The sequence below is a fragment of the Rhinopithecus roxellana genome, chromosome 16 (assembly GCF_007565055.1).
Source record: "Rhinopithecus roxellana isolate Shanxi Qingling chromosome 16, ASM756505v1, whole genome shotgun sequence".
Classification (NCBI taxonomy): Eukaryota; Metazoa; Chordata; class Mammalia; order Primates; family Cercopithecidae; genus Rhinopithecus; species Rhinopithecus roxellana.
This window is the reverse complement of record NC_044564.1, coordinates 71398347-71423755: the sequence shown is the minus strand read 5'-3', so window position 1 is coordinate 71423755 and position 25409 is coordinate 71398347. Positions and strand designations below refer to the sequence as shown.

General features: G+C 39.5%; 1 protein-coding gene across 1 annotated transcript in view; it reads left to right on the top strand.

Moving 5' to 3' along the window:
• Nucleotides 1-24824, top strand: part of SLC24A2 (solute carrier family 24 member 2) — a 266259-nt gene extending 241435 nt beyond the window's left edge. Inside the window, exons 9-11 of the mRNA XM_030920306.1 lie at nucleotides 12504-12593; nucleotides 19809-19975; nucleotides 24409-24824. Coding sequence (XP_030776166.1) covers nucleotides 12504-12593; nucleotides 19809-19975; nucleotides 24409-24658 — 507 coding nt within the window. The 3' untranslated portion in view covers nucleotides 24659-24824. The remainder of the gene's footprint in view (nucleotides 1-12503; nucleotides 12594-19808; nucleotides 19976-24408) is intronic.
• Nucleotides 24825-25409: the final 585 nt, after the last annotated feature.

Here is a 25409-nt window from a genome sequence, read left to right as displayed (position 1 = left end):
GGACAGAGCACCTGGGGGAAGGGGTGCCTGTGGGTGCAGCTTCAGCAGACTTAAACATCCCTGCCTGCTGGCTCTGAAGAGAGCAGCAGATCTCCCAGCATAGCATTCAAACTCTGCTAAGGGTCAGACTGCCTCCTCAAGTGGGTCCGTGACCCCCATGTATCCTGACTGGGAGACACCTCCCAGTAGGGGCCAACAGACACCTCATACAGGAGGGCTCTGGCTGGCATCTGGCAGGTGCCCCTATGCAATGAAGTTTCCAGAAAAAAGAACAGGCAGCAATCTTTGCTGTTCTGCAGCCTCCACTGGTGATACCCAGGCAAACAGGGTCAGGAGTGGACCTCCAGCAAACTCCAGCAGACCTGCAGCAGAGGGGCGGTGACTCACACTTGTAATCTCAGCACTTTGGGAGGCCAAGGCAGGCGGATCACGAGGTCAAGAGATTGAGACCATCCTGGCTAACATGGTAAAACTCTGTCTCTACTAAAAATACAAAAAATTAGCCAGGCATGGTGGCGGGCACCTGTAGTCCCAGCTACTCAGGAGACTGAGGCAGGAGAATGGTGTGAACTTGGGAGGCAGAGCTTGCAGTGAGCTGAGATCGTGCCACTGCACTCCAGCCTGGGGAACAGAGCAAGACTCTGTCTCGAAAAAAAAAGGGAAACTAAAAAACACAAAAAACTAAAAAAAGCACCGTCCACTCAGAGACCCCATCCGAAGGTCACCAACTACAAAGACCAAAGGTAGATAAATTCACAAAGATGGGGAGAAAGCAAAAAGGCTGAAAATTCTAAAAACCTGAATGCATCTTCTCCTCTAAAGAATCACAACTCCTCACCAGCAATGGAACAAAAATGGATGGAGAATGAGTTTGATGAATTGACAGAAGTAGGCTTCAGAAGATGGGTAATAACAAACTCCTCCGAGCTAAAGGAGCATGTTCTAACCCAATCCAAGGAAGCTAAGAACCTTGAAAAAAGGATAGACAAATTGCTAACTAGAATAACCAGTTTAGAGAAGAACATAAATGACCCAATGGAGCTGAAAAACACAGCACAAGAACTCTGTGAAGCATACACAACTATCAATAGCCGAATCGATCAAGCAGAAGAAAGGATATCAGAGAGTGATAGATCAACTTAATGAAATAAAGTGAGAAGACAAGATTAGAGAAAACAAGAATGAAAAGGATCGAACAAAGCCTCCAAGAAATATGGGACTATGTGAAGAGATCAAATCCACGTTTGATTGGTATACCTGAAAGTGATGGAGAGAATGGAATCAAGCTGGAAAACATTTTTCAGGGTATTATCCAGGAGAACTTCCCCAACCTAGCAAGACAGGCCAATATTCAAATTCAGGAAATACAGAGAACACCATAAAGATACCCCTTGAGAAGAGCAACCCCAAGATATATAATCACCAGATTCACCAAGGTTGAAATGAAGGAAAAAGTGTTAAGGGCAGCCAGAGAGAAAGGTCAGGTTACCCACAAAGGGAAGCTCATCAAAATAACAACAGATCTCTCTGCAGAAACCTTACAAGCTAGAGAGTGGGGACCAATATTCAACATTCTTAAAGAATTTTCAAGCCAGAATTTCATTTCCAGGCAAACTAAGTTTCATAAGCAAAGGAGAAATAAAATCTCCACTTTACAGACAAGCAAATGCTGAGAGATTTTTGTCACCACCAGGCCTGTCTTACAGGAGCTCCTGAATGAAGCACTAAACATGGAAAGGAACAACTGGAACCAGCTACTGCAAAAACATACCAAATTGTAAAGAACATCGACACTACGAAGAAACTGCATCAACAGGCAAAATAACTAGCTAGCATTATAATGACAGGATCAAATTCAAACATAATAATATTAACCTTAAATGTAAATGTGATAAATGCCCTAATTAAAAGACACAGACTGGCAAATTGGATAAAGAGTCAAGACCCATCAGTGTGCTGTATTCAGGAGACCCATCTCACACGCAAAGACAAACATAGGCTTAAAATAAAGAGACGGAGGAATATTTACCAAGCAAATGGAAAACAAACAAACAACAAAAAAACAGGGGTTGCAATCCTAGTCTCTGACAAAACAGACTTTAAACCAACAAAGACCAAAAGAGACAAAGAAGGGAATTACATAATGGTAAAGGGAACAATGCAACAAGAAGAGTTAACTATCCTAAACATATATGCACCCAATACAGGAGCACCCATGTTCATAAAGCAAGCTCTTAGAGACCTACAAAGAGACTTACACTCCCACACAATAATAATGGGAGATTTACTACCCCACTGTCAATATTATACAGATCGAGACAGAAAATTAACAAGGATATTTCAGGACTTGAACTCAGCTCTAGACCAAGTGAACCTAATAAACATCCACAGAACTCTCCACCACCCCAAATCAGCAGAATATACATTCTTCTCAGCACCTCATCTCACTTATTCTAAAATTGACCACATAGTTGGAAGTAAAACACTCAGCAAATGCAAAAGAATGGAAATCATAACAGTCTCTCAGACCACAGTGCAATCAAACTAGAACTCAGGACTAAGAAACTCAATCAAGACTGCACAACTACATGGCAACTGAACAACTTGCTCCTGAATGACTACTGGGTACATAACGAAACGAAGACAGAAATAACGATGTTCTTTGAGATCAATGAGAACAAAGACACAACATACCAGAATCTCTGGGACACATTTAAAGCACTATGTAGAGGGAAATTTATAGCACTAAATGCCCACAGGAGAAAGCAGAAAAGATCTAAAATTGACACTCTAATATCAAAATTAAAAGAACTAGAGAAGCAAGAGCAAACACATTCAAAAGCTAGCAGAAGACAAGAAAAAACTAAGATCAGAGCAGAACTGAAGGAAATAGAGACATGAAAAACCCTTCAAAAAAAAAAAAATTCCATGAATCCAGGAGCTGTTTTTTTCAAAAGATCAACCAAATTGATAGACTGCTAGCCAGATTAATAAAGAAGAAAAGAGAAGAATCAAATGAGTACAATAAAAAATGATAAGGGGGATATCACCACCAATCCCAAGGAAATACTACCATCAGAGTATACTATAAACACCTCTATGCGAATAAACTAGAAAGTCTAGAAGAAATGGATAAAATCCTGGACACATACACCCTTCCCAAGACTAAACCAGGAAGAAGTCAAATCCCTGAATAGATCAATAACAAGTTCTGAAATTGAGGCAGTAATTAATAGCCTACCAACCAAAAAAAGTCCAGGACCAGATGGATTCACAGCCAAATTCTACCAGAGGTACAAAGAGAAGCTGGTACCATTCCTTCTGAAACTATTCAAAACAATAGAAAAAGAGGGAATCTGCCCTAACTCTTTTTACAAGGCCAGTATCATCCTGATACCAAAACCTGGCAGAGACAGAACAAAAAAGAAAATTTCAGGCCAATATCCCTGATGAACATTGATGCAAAAATCCTCAATAAAATACTGGCAAACCAAATCCAGCAGCACATCGAAAAGCTTATGCACCATGATCAAGTCGGCTTCATCCCTGGGATGCAAGGCTGGCTCAACATAAGCAAATCAATAAATATAATCCATCACATAAACAGAACCAATGATAAAAACCACATGATTATCTCAATAGATGCAGAAAAGGCCTTCGACAAAATTCAACACCCCTTCATGCTAAAAACTCTCAAACTAGGTATTGATGGAATGTATCTTAAAATAATAAGAGCTATTTATGACAAACCCAAGCCAATATCATACTGAATGGGCAAGAACTGGAAGCATTCCCTTTGAAAACCGACACAAGACAAGGATGCCCTCTCTCATCACTCCTATTGAGCATAGTACTGGAAGTTCTGGCCAGGGCAATCAGTCAAGAGAAAGAAGCAAAGGGTACTCAATTAGGAAAAGAGGAAGTCAAATTGTCTCTGTTTGCAGATTGCATTGTTGTATATTTAGAAAACCCAATTGTCCCAGCCCAAAATCTCCTTAAGCTGATAAGCAACTTCAGCAGTCTCAGGATACAATATCAATGTGCAAAAACCACAAGCATTCATATACACCAATAACAGAGAGCCAAATCATGAGTGAGCTCTCATTCACAACTGCTACAAAGAGAATAAAATGCCTAGGAATACAACTTACAAGGGATGTGAAGGACCTCTTCAAGGAGAACTACAAACCACTGCTCAAGGAAATAAGAGGACACAAATAAATGGAAAAACATGCCATGCTCATGGATAGGAAGAATCAATATCATGAAAATGGCTATACTGCCCAAAGTAATTTATAGATTCAATGCTATCCCCATCCAGCTACCATTGACTTTCTTCACAGAATTGGAAAAAACTACTTTAAACTTCCTATGGAACCGAAAAAGAGCCCGTATAGCCAAGACAATCCTAAGCAAAAAGAACAAAGCTGGAGGCATTATGCTACCTGACTTCAAACTATACTAGAAGGCTACAGTAACCAAAACAGTATGGTACTGGTACCAAAATAGATATATAGACCAATGGAACAGAACAGAGGCCTCAGAAATAACACCACACATCTACAACCATTTGATCTTTGACAAACCTGACAAAAACAAGCAATGGGGAAAGGATTCCCTATTTACTCAATGGTGTTGGGAAAATTGCCTAGCCATATGCAGAAAACTTAAACTGGACCCTTTCCTTACACCTTGTACAAAAATTAACTCAAGATGGATTAAAGACTCAACCATAAAACCTAAAACCATAAAAATCTTAGAAGATAAACCTAGGCAATACCATTCTGGACATAGGCACTAGCAAAGACTTCATGACTAAAACACCAAAAGCAATGGCAACAAAAGCCAAAATAGACAGATGGGATCTAATTAAACTAAAGAGCTTCTGCACAGGAAAAATAAAACTACCATCAGAGTGAACAGGCAACCTACAGAATGGGAGAAAAATTTTGCAATCTATCCATCTAACAAAGGTCTAAGATCCGGAATCTACAAACTTAAACAAATTTATAAGAAAAAACAACCCCATCAAAAAGTGGGTGAAGGATATGAATAGACACTTCTCAAAAGAAGACATTTATGCAGCCAACAAACATGAAAAAAAGCTCATCATCACTGGTCATTAGAGAAATGCAAATCAAAACCACAATGAGATACCATCTCATACAAGTTAGAATGGTGATCATTCAAAAGTCAGGAAACAACATGCTGGGGAGGATGTGGAGAAATAGGAACACTTTTACACTGTTGGTGGGAGTGTAAATTACTTCAACCATTATGGAAGACAGTGTGGTGATTCCTCAAGGATCTAGAACTAGAAATACCATTTGACCCAGCAATCTCATTACTGGGTATATACCCAAAGTATTATAAATCATTCTACTATAAAGACACATGCGCATGTATGTTTATTGTGGCACTATTCACAATAGCAAAGACTTGGAACCAACCCAAATGTCCATCAGTGATAGACTGGATAAAGAAAATATGGCACATATACACCATGGAATACTATGCAGCCACAAAAAAAGGATGCGTTCATATCCTTTGAAGGGACATGGATGAAGTTGGAAACTATCATTCTCAGCAAACTAACACAGGAACAGAAAACCAAACACTGCATATTCTCACTCATAAGTGGGAGTGGAACAATGAGATAACATGGACTCAGGGAGGGGATCATCACACACTGGGGCCTGTCACAGGGTAGGGGGCTAGGGGAGGGATAGTATTAGGAGAAATACCTAATGTAGGTGACGGGTTGATGGGTGCAGCAAACCACCATGGCACGTGTATACCTATGTAACAAAGCTACACATTCTGCACATGTACCCAAGAACTTAAAGTATATTTTTTTAAAAAAAGAGATATAAAGACACAAAATTTACAATTTCTATTGTTAAGGCACTCTAAGTTTAGTAAAGGAAACCAGACATGGCCACATATAACCATGGAGCAAGACTGTACAGCTGTATTAATGAGAGAAGCTGGATTTGAACCCAAGTCCCCTGACTCCAGATCATTTTCTTTCTACCACATTGACTGTAATGGGTTTTCCCCCACCAACTGATTAACTGTACATTAGGAAAAGCACTTCTCAACTCTGGACCCCATTTTTTCTCCTCTGTGAATAAAGGGTTGGAAGATTTCTAGATTCCCTCTCAGCCATGACATTCTGTGATTAAGGAAAGCATAATGAGATAACCATCAATAAGCTACTGCACGTTTAAGGTGATCGTACATCCCAGTTTACCCAGGACAGTCCCAGTTTATTCTCAAAGCATATTGGCTTGGAAGACATATGGGTGTATTCTGCATATACAATATGCCAAATGAAAGAAACCATGCCAGTTGACACAAAAGCCAATAAGTGATCATGCTTTGTTAGAAGATTTTTGTTAGATTTCACCTTGTATCAGTTATCTTTTGCTGTGTAACATACCACCCCAACCTGGTGACTTAAAACAAGACATGTTTTTAGTCCATAATTCTGTGAATTGGCAATTTGGGCTATCCTCAGCTGGACAGTTCATCTGCTGGTCTTAGTGGTGCTCACTTAACAATGGCTGGGAACTGGTAGGCACAGGCTATTGGAGCTGGAACAGCTTGTCTCTGCTCCATATAGTCTGTTATCCCAAAATAGGCTAGCCTGGACTTATTCACATAATGGCAAAGTGCCAAGAGTAGCAAGCATGAAAGCTACAAAGCCCTCTTGAGATCTAGTTGCACGCTGTCACTTCCAATACATTCTATTGGTCAAAGCAAGTCATAAGGCCAGCCCAGATTCAAAGGGTGGAAAAACAGACCTTACCTCTTGATGAGAGGAGCGGCAAAGTATTGTGCCCATTTTTGCAAACCCCCATAGAACTCATGTGCTTCCACAAGGACCTCTTGAGAAAATATATAGGGAGAGGAAAGAGAGAGGAAAAATTATTAATACCTATTTGCTCCTCCTTAGGGCCTGGCAGCTCTGCCTCTTCCATGGATTTTGTTTAGCCAAGGAGATGAACATACCTAACTTTGACAGTATTTACAAGGAAAACATGATTTTTTAGTGTATATAGTTTCAGAGTATATAGTACTCCCACTAGCTTTTATTTCTGCTTTATATGCAAATTGTATGACAGTATTTGTTGAACGGTGCATAATTTCAGCTTACATAATATGGACTTCACACTTACAGTTTTCTCAAATTAATGGCTTTGTTTCCAAAGTAAAAGAACTAAAATATAAACCTCAATGAGGATTAAGTCTTTGATGAAAATTGAAAATAAACAAAATAAAGATTCAAAAAGTTATCTTCTCTCATGACTAGGATAGATACTCCTGCAAAACAAGAATGCATCTAATAAGATAGGAAAACATGACCCATTAGAACTAGGAAGGAACCTGAGAACCCAGCTAGGTGTTTGCAATTTCTATTATTCATTCATTCATCAAGTATTTATTGAGTGTCTACTATGAGCCAAGCAAGGTCTAACAAGGATAAAGTAATTGAGACTCATAGAGGTGTGGTGACTCATTCAAGCACACCCAGCTAGAAAGAGGCAAAGCCAAGACTCTAGTCCAGGTCTTCACAGTCACGTTCACTTCCCCAAGTATCAGTTTCTTTATCTCTTAAAAACTAAAATGAGAATAATACAGTCGATTCTTCATATCTGCAGGTTCTGCATTCAAACAATCACAGATTGAAAATATTCAGGAAAAAAATTTTAATACAACAGTAAAAAGATACAGATAAAAACAATACAATTTAACAACTGTTTACATAGCATTTACACTTTATTAGGCCTCATAAGTAATTTAGAGCTGATTTAAAATATATGGGGGTCAGGTGCAGTGGCTCACACCTGTAGTCCCAGCACTTTGGGAGGCCAAGGCAGGCTTATCACCTCAGGTCAGGAGTTCAAGACCAGCCTGACCAACATGGAGAAACCCTGTCTCTACTAAAAATACAAAAAATTAGCTGGGCATGGTGGTACATGCCTGCCTATAATCCCAGCTACTCGGGAGGCTGAGGTAGGAGAATCACTTGAACCCACAAGGCGGAGGTTGCAGTGAGCCAAGATTGCACCATTGCACTCCAGCCTGGGCGACAAGAGCGAAACTCTGTCTCATAACTAAATAAAGTATATGGGATGATGCACAAAGGTTATATGTAAATATTCCATTTCATATAATGGATTTGGGCATCTGCAGATTTTGGTATCCTCAGGGGCAGTGGAAGTAATCCCTCATGGATACCAGGGCATGACTGTATTGTCTAATAACAAGTATAATTATCTGAGCACTTATGTGCGAGGTACTTTGGTAGACATTTTATGTACATGAAGTCCTCAAAACAACTAGATTGTTATTTCTCCCATTTTACAGATGAAGAAGCCTAAGCTTAAAGAAATTAAATAATTTGTCTCAGGTCACATTGCTGTTAATTTGTGAGCAGAGATTTCAATACCAGTCATATTAATCCAGAGACCACACTTTTAATCTTCAGTAGGATTGGGGGGATCTTCATTAAATATATGTCCCAGAACCTTACACAGAGTAGATGCTTAGTGAATATTTGTTGAATTTAAATCAGTAAGGATATAGCTAATTTGTACAACCAGCTAATGTCCAGCAACTTTTTCCAAGCCAAGCTGATATCACTCTGATGTACTAAAACTTTTTTTTTTTTTTTATTTTATTATACTTTAAGTTCTAGGGTACATGTGCATAACGTGCAGGTTTGTTACATATGTATACTTATGCCATGTTGGTGTGCTGCACCCATCAACTCGTCAGCACCCATCAATTCATCATTTATATCATGTATAACTCCCCAATGCAATCCCTCCCTCCTCCCCCCTCCCCCCTCCCCATGATAGGCCCCAGTGCGTGATGTTCCCCTTCCCGAGTCCAAGTGATCTCATTGTTCAGTTCCCACCTATGAGTGAGAACATGCGGTATTTGGTTTTCTGGTCTTGTGATAGTTTGCTAGGAATGATGGTTTCCAGCTGCATCCATGTCCCTACAAAGGACGCAAACTCATCCTTTTTTATGGCTGCATAGTATTCCATATGGCTGCATAGTATTCCATATGGCTGCATAGTATTCCATTAAAACCTTCTAATGAGAGCATCCACTGTCAATTATATAAGTAAACCACAACATGGGAACAAAATGGCCAGCACATGGATGCAATTTGCTTATTTGCTAATTAGTATGAGGTCCATCCCAGCAGATGTCAGGATGAACCCCCATTACTATAACCATAAATTGTCATGTTAGACCTTGGCTCCAAGGGCTATTTTCTTCCTTCCAATGACACTGGTAACTAAATGACTGTACAGTTGCTACTGAGCAGAGATGTCTGGAATGAGACCACGCTGTCCAAGTAAACAGAATGGTCCAAGAAAAATGAAAGAAGTGATTACCTGGGTTGTGAGAATGGAAATGGTAAAGTAGTTTGACAGTTGGGAAACACTTAGCCCAACTGCTGATGCATGGAAGGTTGATACTTCCAAAGCAGGAACAACATGGGAGGTTGGGCAAGGCAGATGGCCATACAGCTGGAATGCTAGTTTCTACTTCCCTGATGCTTTTTTTATTTTCTGACATTCAGAGCAGAGCCTGGTATGATGATCATGATCATGATCGTTATGTCTATGGCGGAGTATATTTTGAGCATTATTGGCCCTGTTTTTCTTTAGGAAAGAGTCAGTATAACCTAGATATTGGGAGCACATGCGGTACAGTCAGGCAGACCTAGTTTCGATTTTATCTCTAGTTCAGGATCTGGATACAGAGTAAGTTCTCAGACTTTATCTACCTCTAGCTTATGATGAAGACTCTGAAAATTCACAAAGAAATTTTATTTTTAGCCTTTTTCATTGAGCCCCTAATGCAACATTGGGTATGTTTTGATGCCCATTAATTACTAATTGGCTTAATTATGAGCCAGATATTTAGAGAGGTTGTCATCAAATATTAATTTAGAGAGGCTGAGCATCAAATATTAATTTAGAGAGGTTGTCACTAGTATGTTCATTTGAATTTAGTTCCTTTAATTCCTTGTCTGATACCTCGCTTTCTACCTTATGGCTAGGAATTTTCTGTAGCTCAGTTATGATATTTTTCAGATGAGAAATATGTTCAAATGATTTGATTCTGACTTGTGAAGTTATCTCAAAGAACAAACAGGCAGAGGTACAAAGTTAAAATAATAATTACACATTTAGTAAATCAGCTAACCTAGAAAACGAGCAATCTATGAAATGAGGACTCTCCTGGGACATCCAGTACTTATGCCACACCTTAAAGCATGTAGAAAGGTTTTCATTATCCTCATACATTGCCCAGAATCAAGCGTTGGTTGGGGCTCGAATCACACATGTGACCCCACATGGCAAGAGTGCTCTTCTCTTTCCTGTAACAGAGCACAGCCATGGAAGATGAAACCCTCATTGTACGTAGGATCCTGAAACAGTGACTGTGACCAGATGCAAAGGATGGGAAATTTAATAAGCTGAATGACTTGGAAAACTTGATCTCTTAGCACTGGCTCAGGGAATTCAGTCTCCAGAATCCAGCTGAATCCTAGCTTTAAAAAAAGAAAAAAAAATGCTTTCATAAATGAAGATCTAATGGCTGGGTGTGGTGGCTCACACCTGTAATCGTAGCACTCTGGGAGGCTGAGGTCAGGATTTTGAAACCAGCCTGGCCAACATAGTGAAACCCTGCCTTTACTAAAAATAAAAAAATTAACGGTGTGGTGGCGGGTCCCTGTAATCCCAGCTACTCAGGAGGCTAAGGCAGGAAAATTGGTTGAACCCAGGAGGCAGAGGTTGCAGTAGGCCAAGATCACGCCACTGCACTCCAGCCTGGGTGACAGTAAAACTCTGTCTCAGGGGGGAAAAAGAAGTGAAGGTCTCCAACTCCACTTTTTAAAAAATTACTTTTTTTTCCCCATTACCCATTAAAGTGCTTAGGTCCCCAGGAGGGGTCTGAGTCCTTGTCCAAAATATTTTTCTTCTAAAAGGGGGCAGGGAAAAGTATTTGAGGATAACGTTTTGGCTACTCACTGTGGCCTGATGCCCTTCCCCAATTTAATCAAACCTGCTTGGTCTTCCAACCATCCCAGCTAACAAATGGCCCCACAAAACAGCAGTCATTTAAAGAAATGGATGGGGTAAAATTTAAAAGAACCATGCAAATGATCATAAAAAATACATATTAAAAACTTGAAATTAGTAAAGAAAACATAAGCCTGGTTTGGAGCAATAGAGACTGTGTTCATCATTATTGATATTCAAAAGATTACCATGTATGAGTTTATCTTTTCCTTTTAATGGAACTCTCAAAAGTCATGACAGAATGTGTTCTATATGACTGCCCAAGGTCAGCCCTTCAAACAATTGAGATTGCTTTCATACAAGTCAACTGTAAAATTCATTTCTCTAGATAAAATTGGATGGCATTATCAAAGCAAAAAGTGGGATTGTTTCTCAACATGGAAAGCTTTGAAATAAAAAGTGTTTGGCAATAATAGGCAAGAGGCTTTCTGACAGCATTGTGCTGTCTGAGTGTGTTTTTAAAGGACCCCAATTTTTCAACAAAAGACATCAAAAGAACACCACTACAGTGCAAGCCTGGATTTCTCTGTAGTGGGGCTGAGTAAGAAACAGTGCATTTTAAGTGTCTGATTTTTCTGGCTATTTCTAGGAAACTTTAAAAGTGCTCACACTTTATGCCTGGGATAGCATAAAGTCTACTTCTAGAAGCAGAATTGAACATAATGTATTTTGGGGTGGTGAACAGGAGAGAAAACATTCTTGAAAGCAATGTCTGATCTGCCATCTCAGTGGAAATCAGTACAATTGGCCATTTCTGCCTCTGTCTACTCTGGTCCATGTGTGGTTCCAGTGTCCTGGAGAATGGTCATCATCTGCAATCTATAAAAGCTGTGGTAGTGGCTTCTTCTGTGTGGCTTTCTTGATAATTGGTGGGACTGTAAGATGAGTCAGTCTATTTTTAAACCTGCTGATCCTTCCCATTTCTTGTTCAATGGAATTAATCCCATAGGTTTCCTGGCATATGGATTGTTAGGATTCATGATTTGCAAGCAATAGAAACTGATTCTGACAAACGTTGGAGCAAAAGAAAGAAAAAAGAGGAGGGAGAATATGGTGTTAATATTGAGGAACGGCCAAAAATCCAGGCTTTAGAAAGGGCAAGAGCAGAGGGAATCTAAACATCTAATAGCAGGAACAGACATTCTCTCCAAGACTTCCATCTCAGGAATCAGCACTGGGATCATTCAGTTCCTATCAATTTCGCATTTCCAAGGGAGAATCTTACTGTCCCAGCTTGATCAGGAATGAGTAGGGCCTTTTGATTGCCAGTCCTACTAAGATGCAGGAAATGCTAGAGAAATAGCTACAATGGTGGCTTTAGCTTTGGATTTCCAGATCAGTCTCAGCGGATAACACTAATATTCTCAACTCTTCCTGGTTGTCTTTCAGTCATCAAGGAAGTTTTTTCCCATCACGTTCTTTGGCTCCATTACCTGGATTGCAGTATTCTCTTACTTGATGGTCTGGTGGGCGCACCAGGTAAGATTTTGATAGTGACATGCATCTGCCTGGTTTTTCTCCAGTCCTGATTGTCTAGTGTTTAATCATTGTGTTTGCTTTCTGCAACTGCCACAACAGTATTGGGTGTGACACAGACAAGTCAGCATTCCAGGACTAGAGGAATTTATCCACTTAACTTTCCCTAGTCTCCTGGCCGTAGCCTGGAATTGAATCAGCATAGCCTCTGGACAGCCATGTGGAGGCAGGCAAGTCTAACTACGTCTTGCCTCTGCAGCCTGACAGACACCAGGACAACCCAGACCTGGGAGCAATGTCAAGATTTTGCCTGGTTCAGTAGTACTTACTTTATCTTGAGCAGCCACTCACCTCACGTTCTCACCAGCCTTTCAAAACTGGCTCTAGGAAAGCATCTGGAGACAAAATAGCCTCTTCCTTGAGCTTTACTTTACATAAATGATTATGTATTTTTAACTCAATACAAGTCATAATGCCTATCACAAGAATACACTCTCAGTATTCGTTATTGAAAAACATGAATGAAGAGTAAGATTCAAGGGTTTCACATTTTCAAAGATAATAGTGGTAACCATTGATAACTGAGTATGTACTACACACCCAGCAATTCACATCCCTTTGTCTTTATAATCTTGACAGTAACCCTATACATAGGTTCAAAGCCTATGAAGGAGGTACTATTATTATCCACAGTTCACAGATAAAGAAGTTAAGCTTAAAGCTGGTAAGATTACCCAAAATCACATAGGTAGAACTAAGATTTTAACCCAGGACTCTGCAACTCCAAAAATCATACTTTTAACCTCTCTTATAAACTACATAAATCCCAAACTTCCCACTTGTATCCTTTGTTTAATATAATCCTAAAATTATTATACTTGGCAACATAAATAAAATATAGCAATTTGAAATAAGGAAATATACACTGAGAACATATGTGAATAGACTTTTCAACAAATGGTGCTGGAGTAATTGGATTTCCATATGCCAAAAATAAACTTAGATCCTTACCTCATATTTTACATAAAATTTAACTGAAAGTGGATTATAGTTTTAAGTATAAGAGGTAAAGCTATCAAACTTCTAGAGGACAGAAAAAAAAATCTATATGACCATTAGCCAGGCAAAGAGTTCTTTGATACAATACCAAAGCATGATCCATGAAAGCAAGAAAATTGATTAATTAGATTTCATCAAAATTAAAACTTTTGCTCTTCAGGAAACACCATTAAAAAGGAAAAGAAAAACCACAGGCTGGAAGAAAATATTTGCAAATCATATATATCTGATGAAGCACTTGTATCCAAGATATAAGCTTAAAGCTCCGTAATAGGAAGGCAAGCATCTTCAAGTATCCTAATTTTAAAGATCTGAACAGATATTTCACCAAAAAAGATACGCAGATGCCTAAAAAGCACAAGAAAATATGCTCAACATCATTATTAATTAAAGAAGTATAAATCAAAACCATAACAAGATACCACTTTACACCCACCAGGATGGGTATAATCAAAAAGACAGAACCTAACAAGTGTTGATGAGGATGTACAGAAATTAGAATCCTTACATACTGCTGATAGGAATGTAAAACTGTGCATCCACTTTGGGAAATAGTTTGGCAGTTCCACAAAACATTAAATATAGAGTTACCATATGATCTAGCAATTCCACTCCTAGGAATAGACTTAAGAGAAATGAAAACATACGTCCACAAACACTTGTACACAAATGTTCAAAGTAGCATTATTCATAATTACCAAAAAGTGAAAACAACCCAAATATCCATCAACTGATGAATGGATAAGCAAAATATGTTATATCCATACAATGGAATATTACACAGTAAAAAGAAATAAAGTACCAATACATGCTACAACATGAAACTCTAAAATATCATGCTAAGTGAAAAAAAGCCAGTCACAAAAGGACACATATGATTTCATTTATATGAAGTGTACAGAACAGGCAAGTCTATAGAGACATATAATAGGTTAATATTAATAGTTGCCTAGGATTGGGGAGGTTGGGGGAAAATGGGGAGTGACTGCCAGTGGGTATGGGTTTCTTTTGGGGATGATTAATGAGTTCTAAATCTAAATTATGAAGCCTGCACAACTCTGAATACATTAAAAAGCATTGCATTATACACTTTAAAATGGCTAAGTTTTATGGTATGTAAATTATGTCTCAATAAACTTGTAAAAACTAATCACAAGATATCACTTCACAACCACTAGGTTGGCTATAAAAAAAAAAAGTAGCATGTGTTGATAAGGATGTGGAGAAACATGGCTGCATACATTTGTAAACACTTGCAGGCTGGTTGCAGTGGCTCATGCCTGTAGTCCCAGCACTTTGGGATGCTGAGGCAGGCAGATCCCTTGACCCCAGGAGTTCAAGATCAGCCTGGGCAACATGGCAAAACCCTGTCTTTACAAAAATACAAAAAATTAGCCGGCCATGGTAGCACATGCCTGTAGTCCCAGCTACTCAGGAGGGTGAGGGGGGAGAATCATTTGAGCCCAGGAGGTAAAGGCTGCAATGAGCCAAGATCACACCACTGCACTCCAGCATGAGTGGCAGAGTGAGACCCTGTCTTTAAAAAAAAAAAAAAAAAAAAAAAAGTAAAGAAATAGAAAAAAGAAAACTTGCAGAACTGTACACTTTTTAACAAGGAGAATGAGTTTTACTGTATGTAAAGCATACCTTGGTTTTCAAAATAATACATGTTACTGCCGGGCGCGGTGGCTCACGCCTGTAATCCCTGCACTTTGGGAGACCGAGGCGGGTGGATCACGAGGTCCGGAGATTGAGACCATCCTGGCTAACACGGTGAAACCCCGTCTCTACTAAAAATACAAAAAATTAGCCGGGCATAGTGGTGGACGCCTGTAGTCCCAGCTACTCAGGAGGCTGAGGCAGGAGAATAGCATGAACCCAGGAGGCGGAGCTTGCAGTCACTGCACTCCAGCCTGGGCAAGAGAGAGAGACTCTGCCTCACCAAAATATATATATATATGTTACTAGCAAAATCCACAGAAAACGTTGGCTGATACACTGTCTTATTTCTACAAGTTATTTTGTATTATTCATATCAGTTATTTTACTGACATTTGACTTCAGATTACTCTTCCTGGATATTTCCAAAAAATCACTGGCTTCCTGAGCAAGTTCTCTGTGCCTTGGAGTCATTATTTTCTATACTCATTGAGAGACATTTGCTACCAACACCTGGCAGAAATCACAGCAGAAGGTGGGCTGCTTTTCAGCCTCCAGATGTCCAGGCTGAAAGGACTGTTTGCCATTTATAACATATAATAGTTTTTCTTAATAATCATCTTTTATTTCTTCATATACTAATAAAGAAAAAATGGTGTTTTCCTAACTTGCTGGGATATGTTGTTTCCCAGACATTTCTTTTTTGCCATTTTATAAAACATCATTATGCAGGGTTCCATCTTTCTTTTTAATGATTACCTTAATTCCAGTCTTGTTTTCTTTTTATTCTTTCAAAGAAAAGGAACACAAATTCAATGCCTGAAACAATAATTTTAAAAAGCCAAGATGAATGAAAGGCATAAACGGAAGCCTTACTTTTCAATGATGGAAGAGAAGTTTCTCTTTTTTCCTATAGAAATACTTCTTTCAAAACACCCAGACAGCTGAACAAAATAGATTCTGTTCTAAGAAGTCTAGCTCTGATTCTGTTGTTTGTACTTCTGAACTATAAAATCCATAGCAGTTATACCATTTAGTGTTCAACTCGTTTGTTATCAACACTTTTATCATAAATGCTATTTGATAATTTGGCTACTGTTTGGCAAAAATGTCCTTCACCTACAACGCTTTAATGCAATTTGCCCTTGGCTTTTTTTGTGTTTGTGGTTTTTTTTGTTTGTTTTTGTTTTTTTGCCTTTTTGTTTTTGTTATTCTTGTTGCTTGTTGTTTTTGCACTTTAATGAATTTAATGGGTGATGAAAATCTGTGGTCAAAGTCAATCCTGCATCTAATATTAGAAGTTAATTTTAAGAGTCAAATAAGACCTTTTGTCTCATTTAGCCAATTAGCATTCTTTCAGATCCTCCTTAAACCAAGGCACAGAACTGCATTACGGAATACTGGGAGCAGCATGGGTCTCATGATTGGCTTTTTTTTTTTTTTTTAGAAAATGAAAGAATTTCCCCAAAAGACTGCTGATGTTCTATTAAAAGCTCTAAGCTTCTCTGGTGCTCCCTGATTTTTCAGAGTACTGTCCCGTCCATGTACCCATCATCTTTATTGATTTGACAAAAGTTAACTTGAGTGAAATGTACTCAAAACAAGCTCATGAAGACTAGTTCTCCTTCCACGAAAGGATTTCTAGAGCCACACAGATTCACCAGGGGTTTGATGTCTAATGAAAATTTTCATGAAGTTTTCCATGATGTGAATTGGCCCCAGTAAGCCCACTTCTGTTCCTGCTACCAGACACCTGACAGTCTAATAAATTGGAGAGGGAAAGGAGTAATGTCTGAGTTATAAAATCTAGTTTTTTGGCCAGGTGCAGTGGCTCACACCTGCAATCCCAGCACTTTGGGAGGCCAAGGCATGCGGATTACCTGAGGTCAGGAGTTCAAGACCAGCCTGGCCAACATGGTGACACTCCGTCTCTACTAAAAATGCAAAAACTAGCCAGGCGTGGTGGTAGACGCCTGTAATCCCAGCTACTTGGGAGGCTGAGGCAGGAGAATCACTTGAACCCGGGAGGCAGAGGTTTCAGTGAGCCGAGATCACACCACTGAACTCCAGCCTGGATGACAGAGAGAGACTCCGTCTCAACAAAAGAAAAAAATAAAAATAAAATATAGGTGTTTTTTTTTTTTTTTTTTGGACATTTACTGTATGCCTGATACTGTTTCTATATGCTTTATTTGCATCATCACATATAGTCATCAATTCTGAGTGGATATTTTCTTCATTTTACAGATGGGAAAAACCGAGACTCAGGGAAGTTGTCTACCTTGCACTAGGAGTGGCAGGCTAGGATTTGCACCCAGCACTGTCATCTCCCAACCCAGTGCTCTTAACCACACCACCATCTTTCTCTTCTTCAATTCCTGTGTTTTCCTGTATATAGTAGCATTCAAACTCCAAATATGAATTATTTTGTTTATATTTTGGGGACAAGGTCTTGCTATGTTGCCCAGTCTGGTCTCGAATGTCCAGGCTCAAGTGATCCCCGTGCCTCAACCCCCGAGTAGCTGCGACTACAGTGCATGCCATTGCGCCCAGCAAATAAGTTTTGAAACAGTCGCTACTTTAGAATTCCCTCCAAGAATTTAATTATTAAGAATGTTCTAAATAGATTGGAACTTGCCAACAGTGACAATTGTTTAGTCAGCATCTTCTCAGTCTTTGACAATGCTTCACTCCAAATCTAACAAACAATTGACAACTTTTGAGAATATTTTGCTCAAATAGGGTACTCCTGTGCAAAACTCTTATTGAACTTTTTCTAGGAGAATCAGCAGAAAAACGTGCTGGTGAAATCACCTATGTATGAGGATTGATTTGCTTACTCAGCAAATTGGTACTAAGAGTCTACTATGTACCAGGCTCTGTATGTTCTGTCAATTAGGGAGATCACGGTGACCAAGGTGAGGATCCTGCATATATGGAACTTACTAATGGGGAGCAGTGATTCTTTGTCCCAAGAGGACAGGTTAAGCTAGTTCAGCTCATCAGGCTCTGGAGCAGGCATGACTATCAACACAAAAATATGCTTTTAAGCTAGTAGGAACCACTCTATTTCTTATAAAAATAAGTTTTTTAAAAAGGATTAAGAAATGAGTGTATTCTATTTCCTAAAAGCCTTTATCCTTATGTGCTATTTTGGCCCTTTAAATTTTTTCAAAAAATGCTGGACATCATCACATAACCTATTGGAAACCAGATGGAAAGCATTATCTTGAAGGTTTTCAGAGCCACAGTTCACCAACTCCAGCAAAACATGTATAGGTTTTAAAAGTCCCAAGAGGCTAGGTACAGTGGCTCACACCTGTAATCCCAGCACTTTGGGAGGCCAAGGCAGGAGGACCTCGAGGCCAGGAGTTCAAGACCAGCCTGGGCAACATAGTAAAACGCATCTCTAAAAAAAATTAGCCAGGTATGGCAGTGCTCACATGTGGTCCCAGCTACTCTGGAGGCTAAGGTTGGAAGATCGCTTGAACCCAGGAGGTTGAAGCTGCAGTGAGCTATGGCTGTGCCACTTCACTCCAGCCTGGGCAACAGAGCAAGAACCCATCTCTAAAAATAAAAATAGTAAGTTTTTCTAGAAAGTCCCAAGGAGACAAATTGCTCAAGAGAATGGAGGAGCTTCCACCTGAGGCTAGACCAACCTTTCAAAATAGAACTCATCAGTTAAAAGGCAAAGACAAAGACCAAAAAAAAAAAGTTAATAAACACCCTCCCCTTGCTTTTCAATAATAATGTATTATTTACAAAGAGTCTTTCACAAATTATAATTTAGTCCTCACAAGTACCTACTAAAGTAGGTATTATTATCCCAAGTTTATAGATGAGAAAGTGAGGATCAAAGACATTGTACAATTGGTACAGTAAGCAAAATGTCAAGAAATTAACACATACCAGAGCCAGATCTTGGATCCAGGTCCTCTGATTTTCTGGCTTTTGCTTCTCCACAGCTGCTTTGCTGTGTGTTACCAAAACCCAAAACACCCAGGATCGAGTTTCCAGTGGAAATGATAGCATCTTGAAGTGTTTAAGAATGGGTTGTAGACACTAGGAGATGCTAAAGGAAAATGGAGACCTTGGGTGTCGGTCCTTGGTTTTGGTAGTAAGTTGAAGGGCAAATCTGCCACAAGACTTTGTGCCACTGCCCCTAGATTCCATGGCCAATTGACTTTTCTACCTCTAATCCTGCAGCTTCCCTGACTCAGTCTTAGAAAGCACCATATAAACACCGCACTCTAGCCCTCTAGAGCTCTTTATCGGAGATTATCTGTTTCTCATGTGAACATTCCTGATGCCTTGGGTCTGAATATCCTAAAAATATAAACTCTATGAGCAATGATTGTGGCTTATTCATCTTTATCATCTCAGCACTTTGCATAGCACAGTATAGAAATGCATTAAAAGGAGGTTGCATTGAAATTTTTGTGGGTTTTATGATTTTGTAACTTCAAACACTGAGATGTGTATTCCTGTCCTGACATTTAGGTTGGAGAGACAATCGGCATCAGTGAAGAGATTATGGGCCTGACCATCTTGGCTGCTGGGACCTCCATCCCTGATCTTATCACCAGTGTCATAGTGGCCCGGAAGGGGTTAGGAGACATGGCTGTGTCCAGCTCTGTTGGAAGCAACATTTTTGACATCACTGTAGGGTGAGTAGAGATAGTTCTACAAAGGTGCGCACCAGCTCCACCAGTGTCTTTGTCTTCTTAGAAGCTGCAAAGACATGACCAGGATCTCTGAGCCTACGACTAACCAATACCAATACAGAGTAAAGACTGAGAATACCATTTCATTTCCCCAATTCTATTTCTCATTTCAGAGAACTTAATGAAAAATAAGTCATCCCTAGACAAGCAGAAACACATACCTACATATAGAATGGTTATTTTAGGAAGTATTTCGGGAGAATTTCACTTATATAACAACATTCAAGTGGAACTGAGATATCATGTGATAGCTTCATAAGAATGTTCACATTCTAATTTTAATTCAAGTCCCCACTGGCCTAAGGTGAGATTTGGATTTTAAGGCAGATTGGGACAAACATAGGCCCATCATACATATCTTTTATCCTTCCTTGGAAAATACTGACAATCTTGGCATTACCATTTCTTTATCTGCACTGGTGAAGATATTCTAGGTTTTTCTGAAAGCCAGAAGGTGATATCTGTTCTTACAATGAAGCAAACGTGAGCTCTCAATATGAATAATCACTAAAGTGAATCAAATTGGGGTTTGGGGTGCTGTGATCTCTACCATTTTATTTAACTTGTCAAAAGTAAAAGTAATCTGACAAACAAACTTGAACATCAGTACCCTGAGAAAATAAGATATAAGACATTATCCTTACGTTCCCTGGAGTACTGGGCTCCTAACACTTGAGTTTGGAACCTTACTAAAAGCACCTACTTTCTCATTGAATATCTTAAATATTGTTCTGTCTTGCACCTTTTCGTTACCATCTTGTTTTTCCTACAGTGTCTACCATGTGCACTGTGTGTACATTTTTCTCCATTTAAGCCACACAATAATCCTATGAAGTATGTATTATCACCCCTATTATTCAGATAAAAATACTGAAAGGCCCAGAGTTCACACAACTATTAAATGCGGTAGCTAGGATTTGAAGACTAAGAGTCTGTGCTATCAATTGTAGCAATCTCTCTGCATAAAACTCTGCTGTGAGTGTCCACGGTCTCAATCACACGTGAGCCCCCACTGAAGAGCTCTCCGTGCTTGTCTGACTGGAAAACTCTGACTTATCCTTTCAGTGACAACTTAAATCCTGATTTCTGGTTCCCCTGGGCCTGACTTAGAGGCTCTTGTCCCTATAAACTCTCTGTATGTCTTACTCTTGTCCTGGTGTATCTGCCTACTAGACTGTGCATCCGCCAGAGCAGGAACTCATCAGAGCTTACTGCATTGCTATCACTGGTAGTTGTTTGACACATGTTTGTGGAATGGATGGATGGATGGATGGGTGAATGAATGAATGCCTAAACAGTGTTTCTCAATTCTGTGGTCCAAATATTCATAGTAGTGTTCTTGGTCAATCTCTTGTTAAAAAAATAATAATAGTAATGTTCTATAGTATATTATAAAGAATTACAAAGTGCTTTTTGTTCATTATTCTTAAATTATATAAACACACACACAAATGGAAGTTTAAAGAAAAGTCACTCCTAATTCTATCACTCAGAAATGACACTTCTTTTTTGTATGTTTTCTTCCATGTATTTCACAAAGTTTTCTTAGTAAAATATTCAGTTTTATTTGCTTGGAAGGCTTTTATTTTTCCATTTTAAAGCAATATATGCCTGGCATAGAGAGGCATCTATGAATAAATTAGTAAATCATAACCATTTTTCTAAGACTTTCATAGCTCATAACATTTTGTGGCTTCAAATTTTCCCTCGTTTTTCAGTGGCTTTTTCCTTTTCATTTATAGGATTTTTTAAATTTTTGTGCTATGGGAGTTTTGATGATTATCTTTATGCAGAAAAACCTCTTTCTAATTATTTTGTTAGGATACATTCCTTTAAGCAGTATTAATGAACTAAATATTTTGAACATCTTAATGGCTATTGATGTATTTTGTATTTCTTTTCCAAAAAGTTCTTTCCCAAGAATTTACACCAGCTTACAACATTTTTGACAATATATTGAGTGATGTTATTAGCAATATATTAAGTGTAAAAGTTTCTTCATAGCTTTGCCAGCATTTTCTTTATGCTTCTAAAATTAACATATACTCACAGATTTAGAAAATAAAAATAAAGCTCCAGGGCGTGGTGGCTCACACCTGTAATCCCAGCACTTTGGGAGGCCGAGGCGGGCAGATCACAAGGTCAAGAGACTGAGACTATCCTAGCCAACATGGTGAAACCCCGTCTCTACTGAAAATACAAAATTTACCTAGGCATGGTAGTGTGCGCCTGCAGTCCCAGCTACTTGGGAAGCTGAGGCAGGAGAATCGCTTGAACCCAGGAGGCAGAGGCTGCAGTGAGCTGAGATCACGCCACTGCACTCCAGCCTGGGTGACAGAGCAAGACTCCGTCTCGGGAAAAAAAAAAGAAAGAAAGAAAGAAAAGAAAAAAGAAAAGAAAAATAAAGCTTAAAAATCAATAACTCACCACCCTTTTGAAATTCTTGTGTATTTCACATGATTGAAATTACATTGCTATTTGTGTGTATGTATGCATCTTTCATTTTTAGCTTCCAATTGTATTATGGCTGTTTTCCTGTAGCATTCTAAGCTTGTGATTTTTAAACAGCTATATAACATTACATTTACTTATTTGCTGTTTAACTAGTTCCGTTATTAGAGGTTATTAGAGATACTCAGTTTATTATTCAAAATAACACTGAAATGATCATTTTCTGAGTAAAATTGAATCTGCATTTTCAGTTATTTTTATACTTAATTCCTGACAATAGAATTGGTAGACCAAAAGGCATGAAAAGTGTCATTTTCCCCCGAAAGGTTTTTGCAAGCCATTTGTAGTGCTATTAAACTCAACTTCACTAGAAGCGTGTGTGTGTGTGTGTGTGTGTGTGTGTGTGTGTGTGTGTGTGTGTGTGTGTGTGTGTTTTAATAAGAATAAAATTGGTTTTGGTCTTTTCTTCACGAGATGGAAGAAGAGTTTCCCAGACCAAGTCCCTGTCAACGGCTCTCAGTTTGGCATCACTGCCACTCTCAGGCCCTCCCCTTCCCTTTTCTGACTTTTCACTGCTGACCCCAGGATGCCAAGGCTGCCCCCCACCCCCACACACTAAGAACTGGAATTACCCCTTGTTCCCAGGCTGGGAACCCCTCCCCGACAAGTTCACAGAAGGAAGCCCCTCCTGGCCAGGCTCTAGTGGACAAAGTGCCTGTACTGATCCCCACAAGGCAGTAACATCGATCACTTCAGCTTGGCCCAGGTTAATATATGCACCCAGTTAGGGGCTGCATGTGCCAGGCCTGGAATTTCAAAGATCCACAATGCATGGGCTCTGCTTTCCAATTCCCTCTCTCCAGCATAGGAGGCAGATCTATAAACTCACTGCCCCTTTCACCCTCATTATTTCTCTCTTCCTTTGGAGAATGTAATGTTTCAAAAGAGTACCTCCTCTTCCACACCCTGAGACTAGGCCAAAACTGAACCTCCCTTAGCTTTTGTCCTTCAGAAAGCTCAGCCAGCCAAGCAGGTATCTCCTTAGCCATGATGCTGTCTTTAGGCTGATGGGAGAGCCAGACGCCTATCACCAGCCACTTGGAAATGCCCATGTCCCCTGAGCCCTGCACTTCCAGCCATCTTCCTTTCTCAGAGTTCTAGTCAACACTTGTGGTGTAGTGGAAACTAGCTCTCCTGAGGGCTTTCAGAATCACCACCCTGGATAGGAAACATAAGAGATCCTCAGATTTTAAAAGCTGAATGACAAGGGAGAAAACAGGTATAAAAATATACTTGTTTTTTTTAAAAAACACATCACAAATGTAAGATACTGCCTTCCTTAAGTCTTTCAAAAAGACCAATTTTTCATCAAACAATTGTCAACATCTTTCCCAGAATAAACTTCAGACTATGATATTGTATCATGGCCCCCACCACCGTCATTTAATTTCACTTGCCTTTAGATTGTTATTTAAGTCATTGCTATTCTTTGTCTCCATTTTTTAATTTTTTCCTCATTTTCACCACTCATTTCTCTACCTTTTTTGCACCTGCCTGCTTCCTTCACCCTGTGCAAATCCTGCAATTCACCGTTTTAGGACTGAAAGCAACATTTTAATCTCAACTAGGAAGGAAACAAAATAATTTCCCATCAAATTCGCAAATGCAGAAATCACCTACAGCAGTCATGTCTTTGATGTTGTCTAACTGTTCTCCCTGTTCTGAATTCAGTCAGAACATAAAGGTTTTTAAAGTCTTATTTCCTGATGTGGTTTCCTGGGCCAACTGTGCCCGAGTCATAGTGAACCTAACAAGACACACAGATTAGAGTTCCTGAGAACGTAATAGGTTGTTTGCCTTCTTCAACGTGTCTGACTACTCCCTTGTCTTCCCACTCCCCTCTGCCCTGCTTCCCTCCTGCACAGGCTCCCACTGCCCTGGCTCCTGTACACCGTCATTCACAGATTCCAGCCAGTGGCTGTCAGCAGCAATGGCCTCTTCTGTGCCATCGTCCTTCTCTTCATCATGCTGCTCTTCGTCATCCTCTCCATTGCCCTCTGCAAGTGGCGAATGAACAAAATCCTGGGCTTCATCATGTTTGGCCTCTATTTTGTGTTCCTGGTGGTGAGCGTTCTCCTGGAAGACAGAATTCTTACATGCCCTGTCTCCATCTAGTAGGAAAAGCCATATCTTACACCAGCAGCATGAATGATCCCTCCCCACTCTGGGCTCCTTGACCTCTTGAGAAGAGGCAGCTGGCACACAGCCCTGGGTACCAAGTGTCCCTCCTTGATGGATTTGAGGAGAGATGGATTCACACTGGACCCATTCACTTAACAGGCTGCTTCCACCTTGCCTACTCAAATGACTTCATGTAAGAGACAAAAAGAACCGTCAATATGGGGCTTCTCCCTATTCACCACTGACAAGTACTCCTCGCTGGTCGGAGGTACATTCGATGCAAACAACGACAGAGGCTATATATATACACCTATAAATATACATATTATAAATATACACACATGAACACACAAATCCTGCCTGTTCCTGTACTATACCTCTCCTTCCATACCTATAGATTAGTACATACCTGTAAATAAATAGAAAAATTTTATATATATAATCATATATATATATAAGTACAAATGCATCTTTTCAGGGATAGCTCTAGTATATTTATAGTACTTATTTCAAGAGGGGCATCAACCTGCAGTCTGGACTTTACCTCTTAAGTGCAAGAGGTGAATTAATGGAACCAGTAGACAAAGGTAGCATTGCTGTGACCTTCAGCCTACCTTGGACTTACTGGGATCCTGCCTAGTAAGGTAGATGGTTCAGGGAAATAGTTTGCAGGGAAGAGGGCTTAGTGGAGAAGGTCTGTAGGGGCCCTGAATTGAGCCTTCCAAAACATTCCCACAAGCCAAAC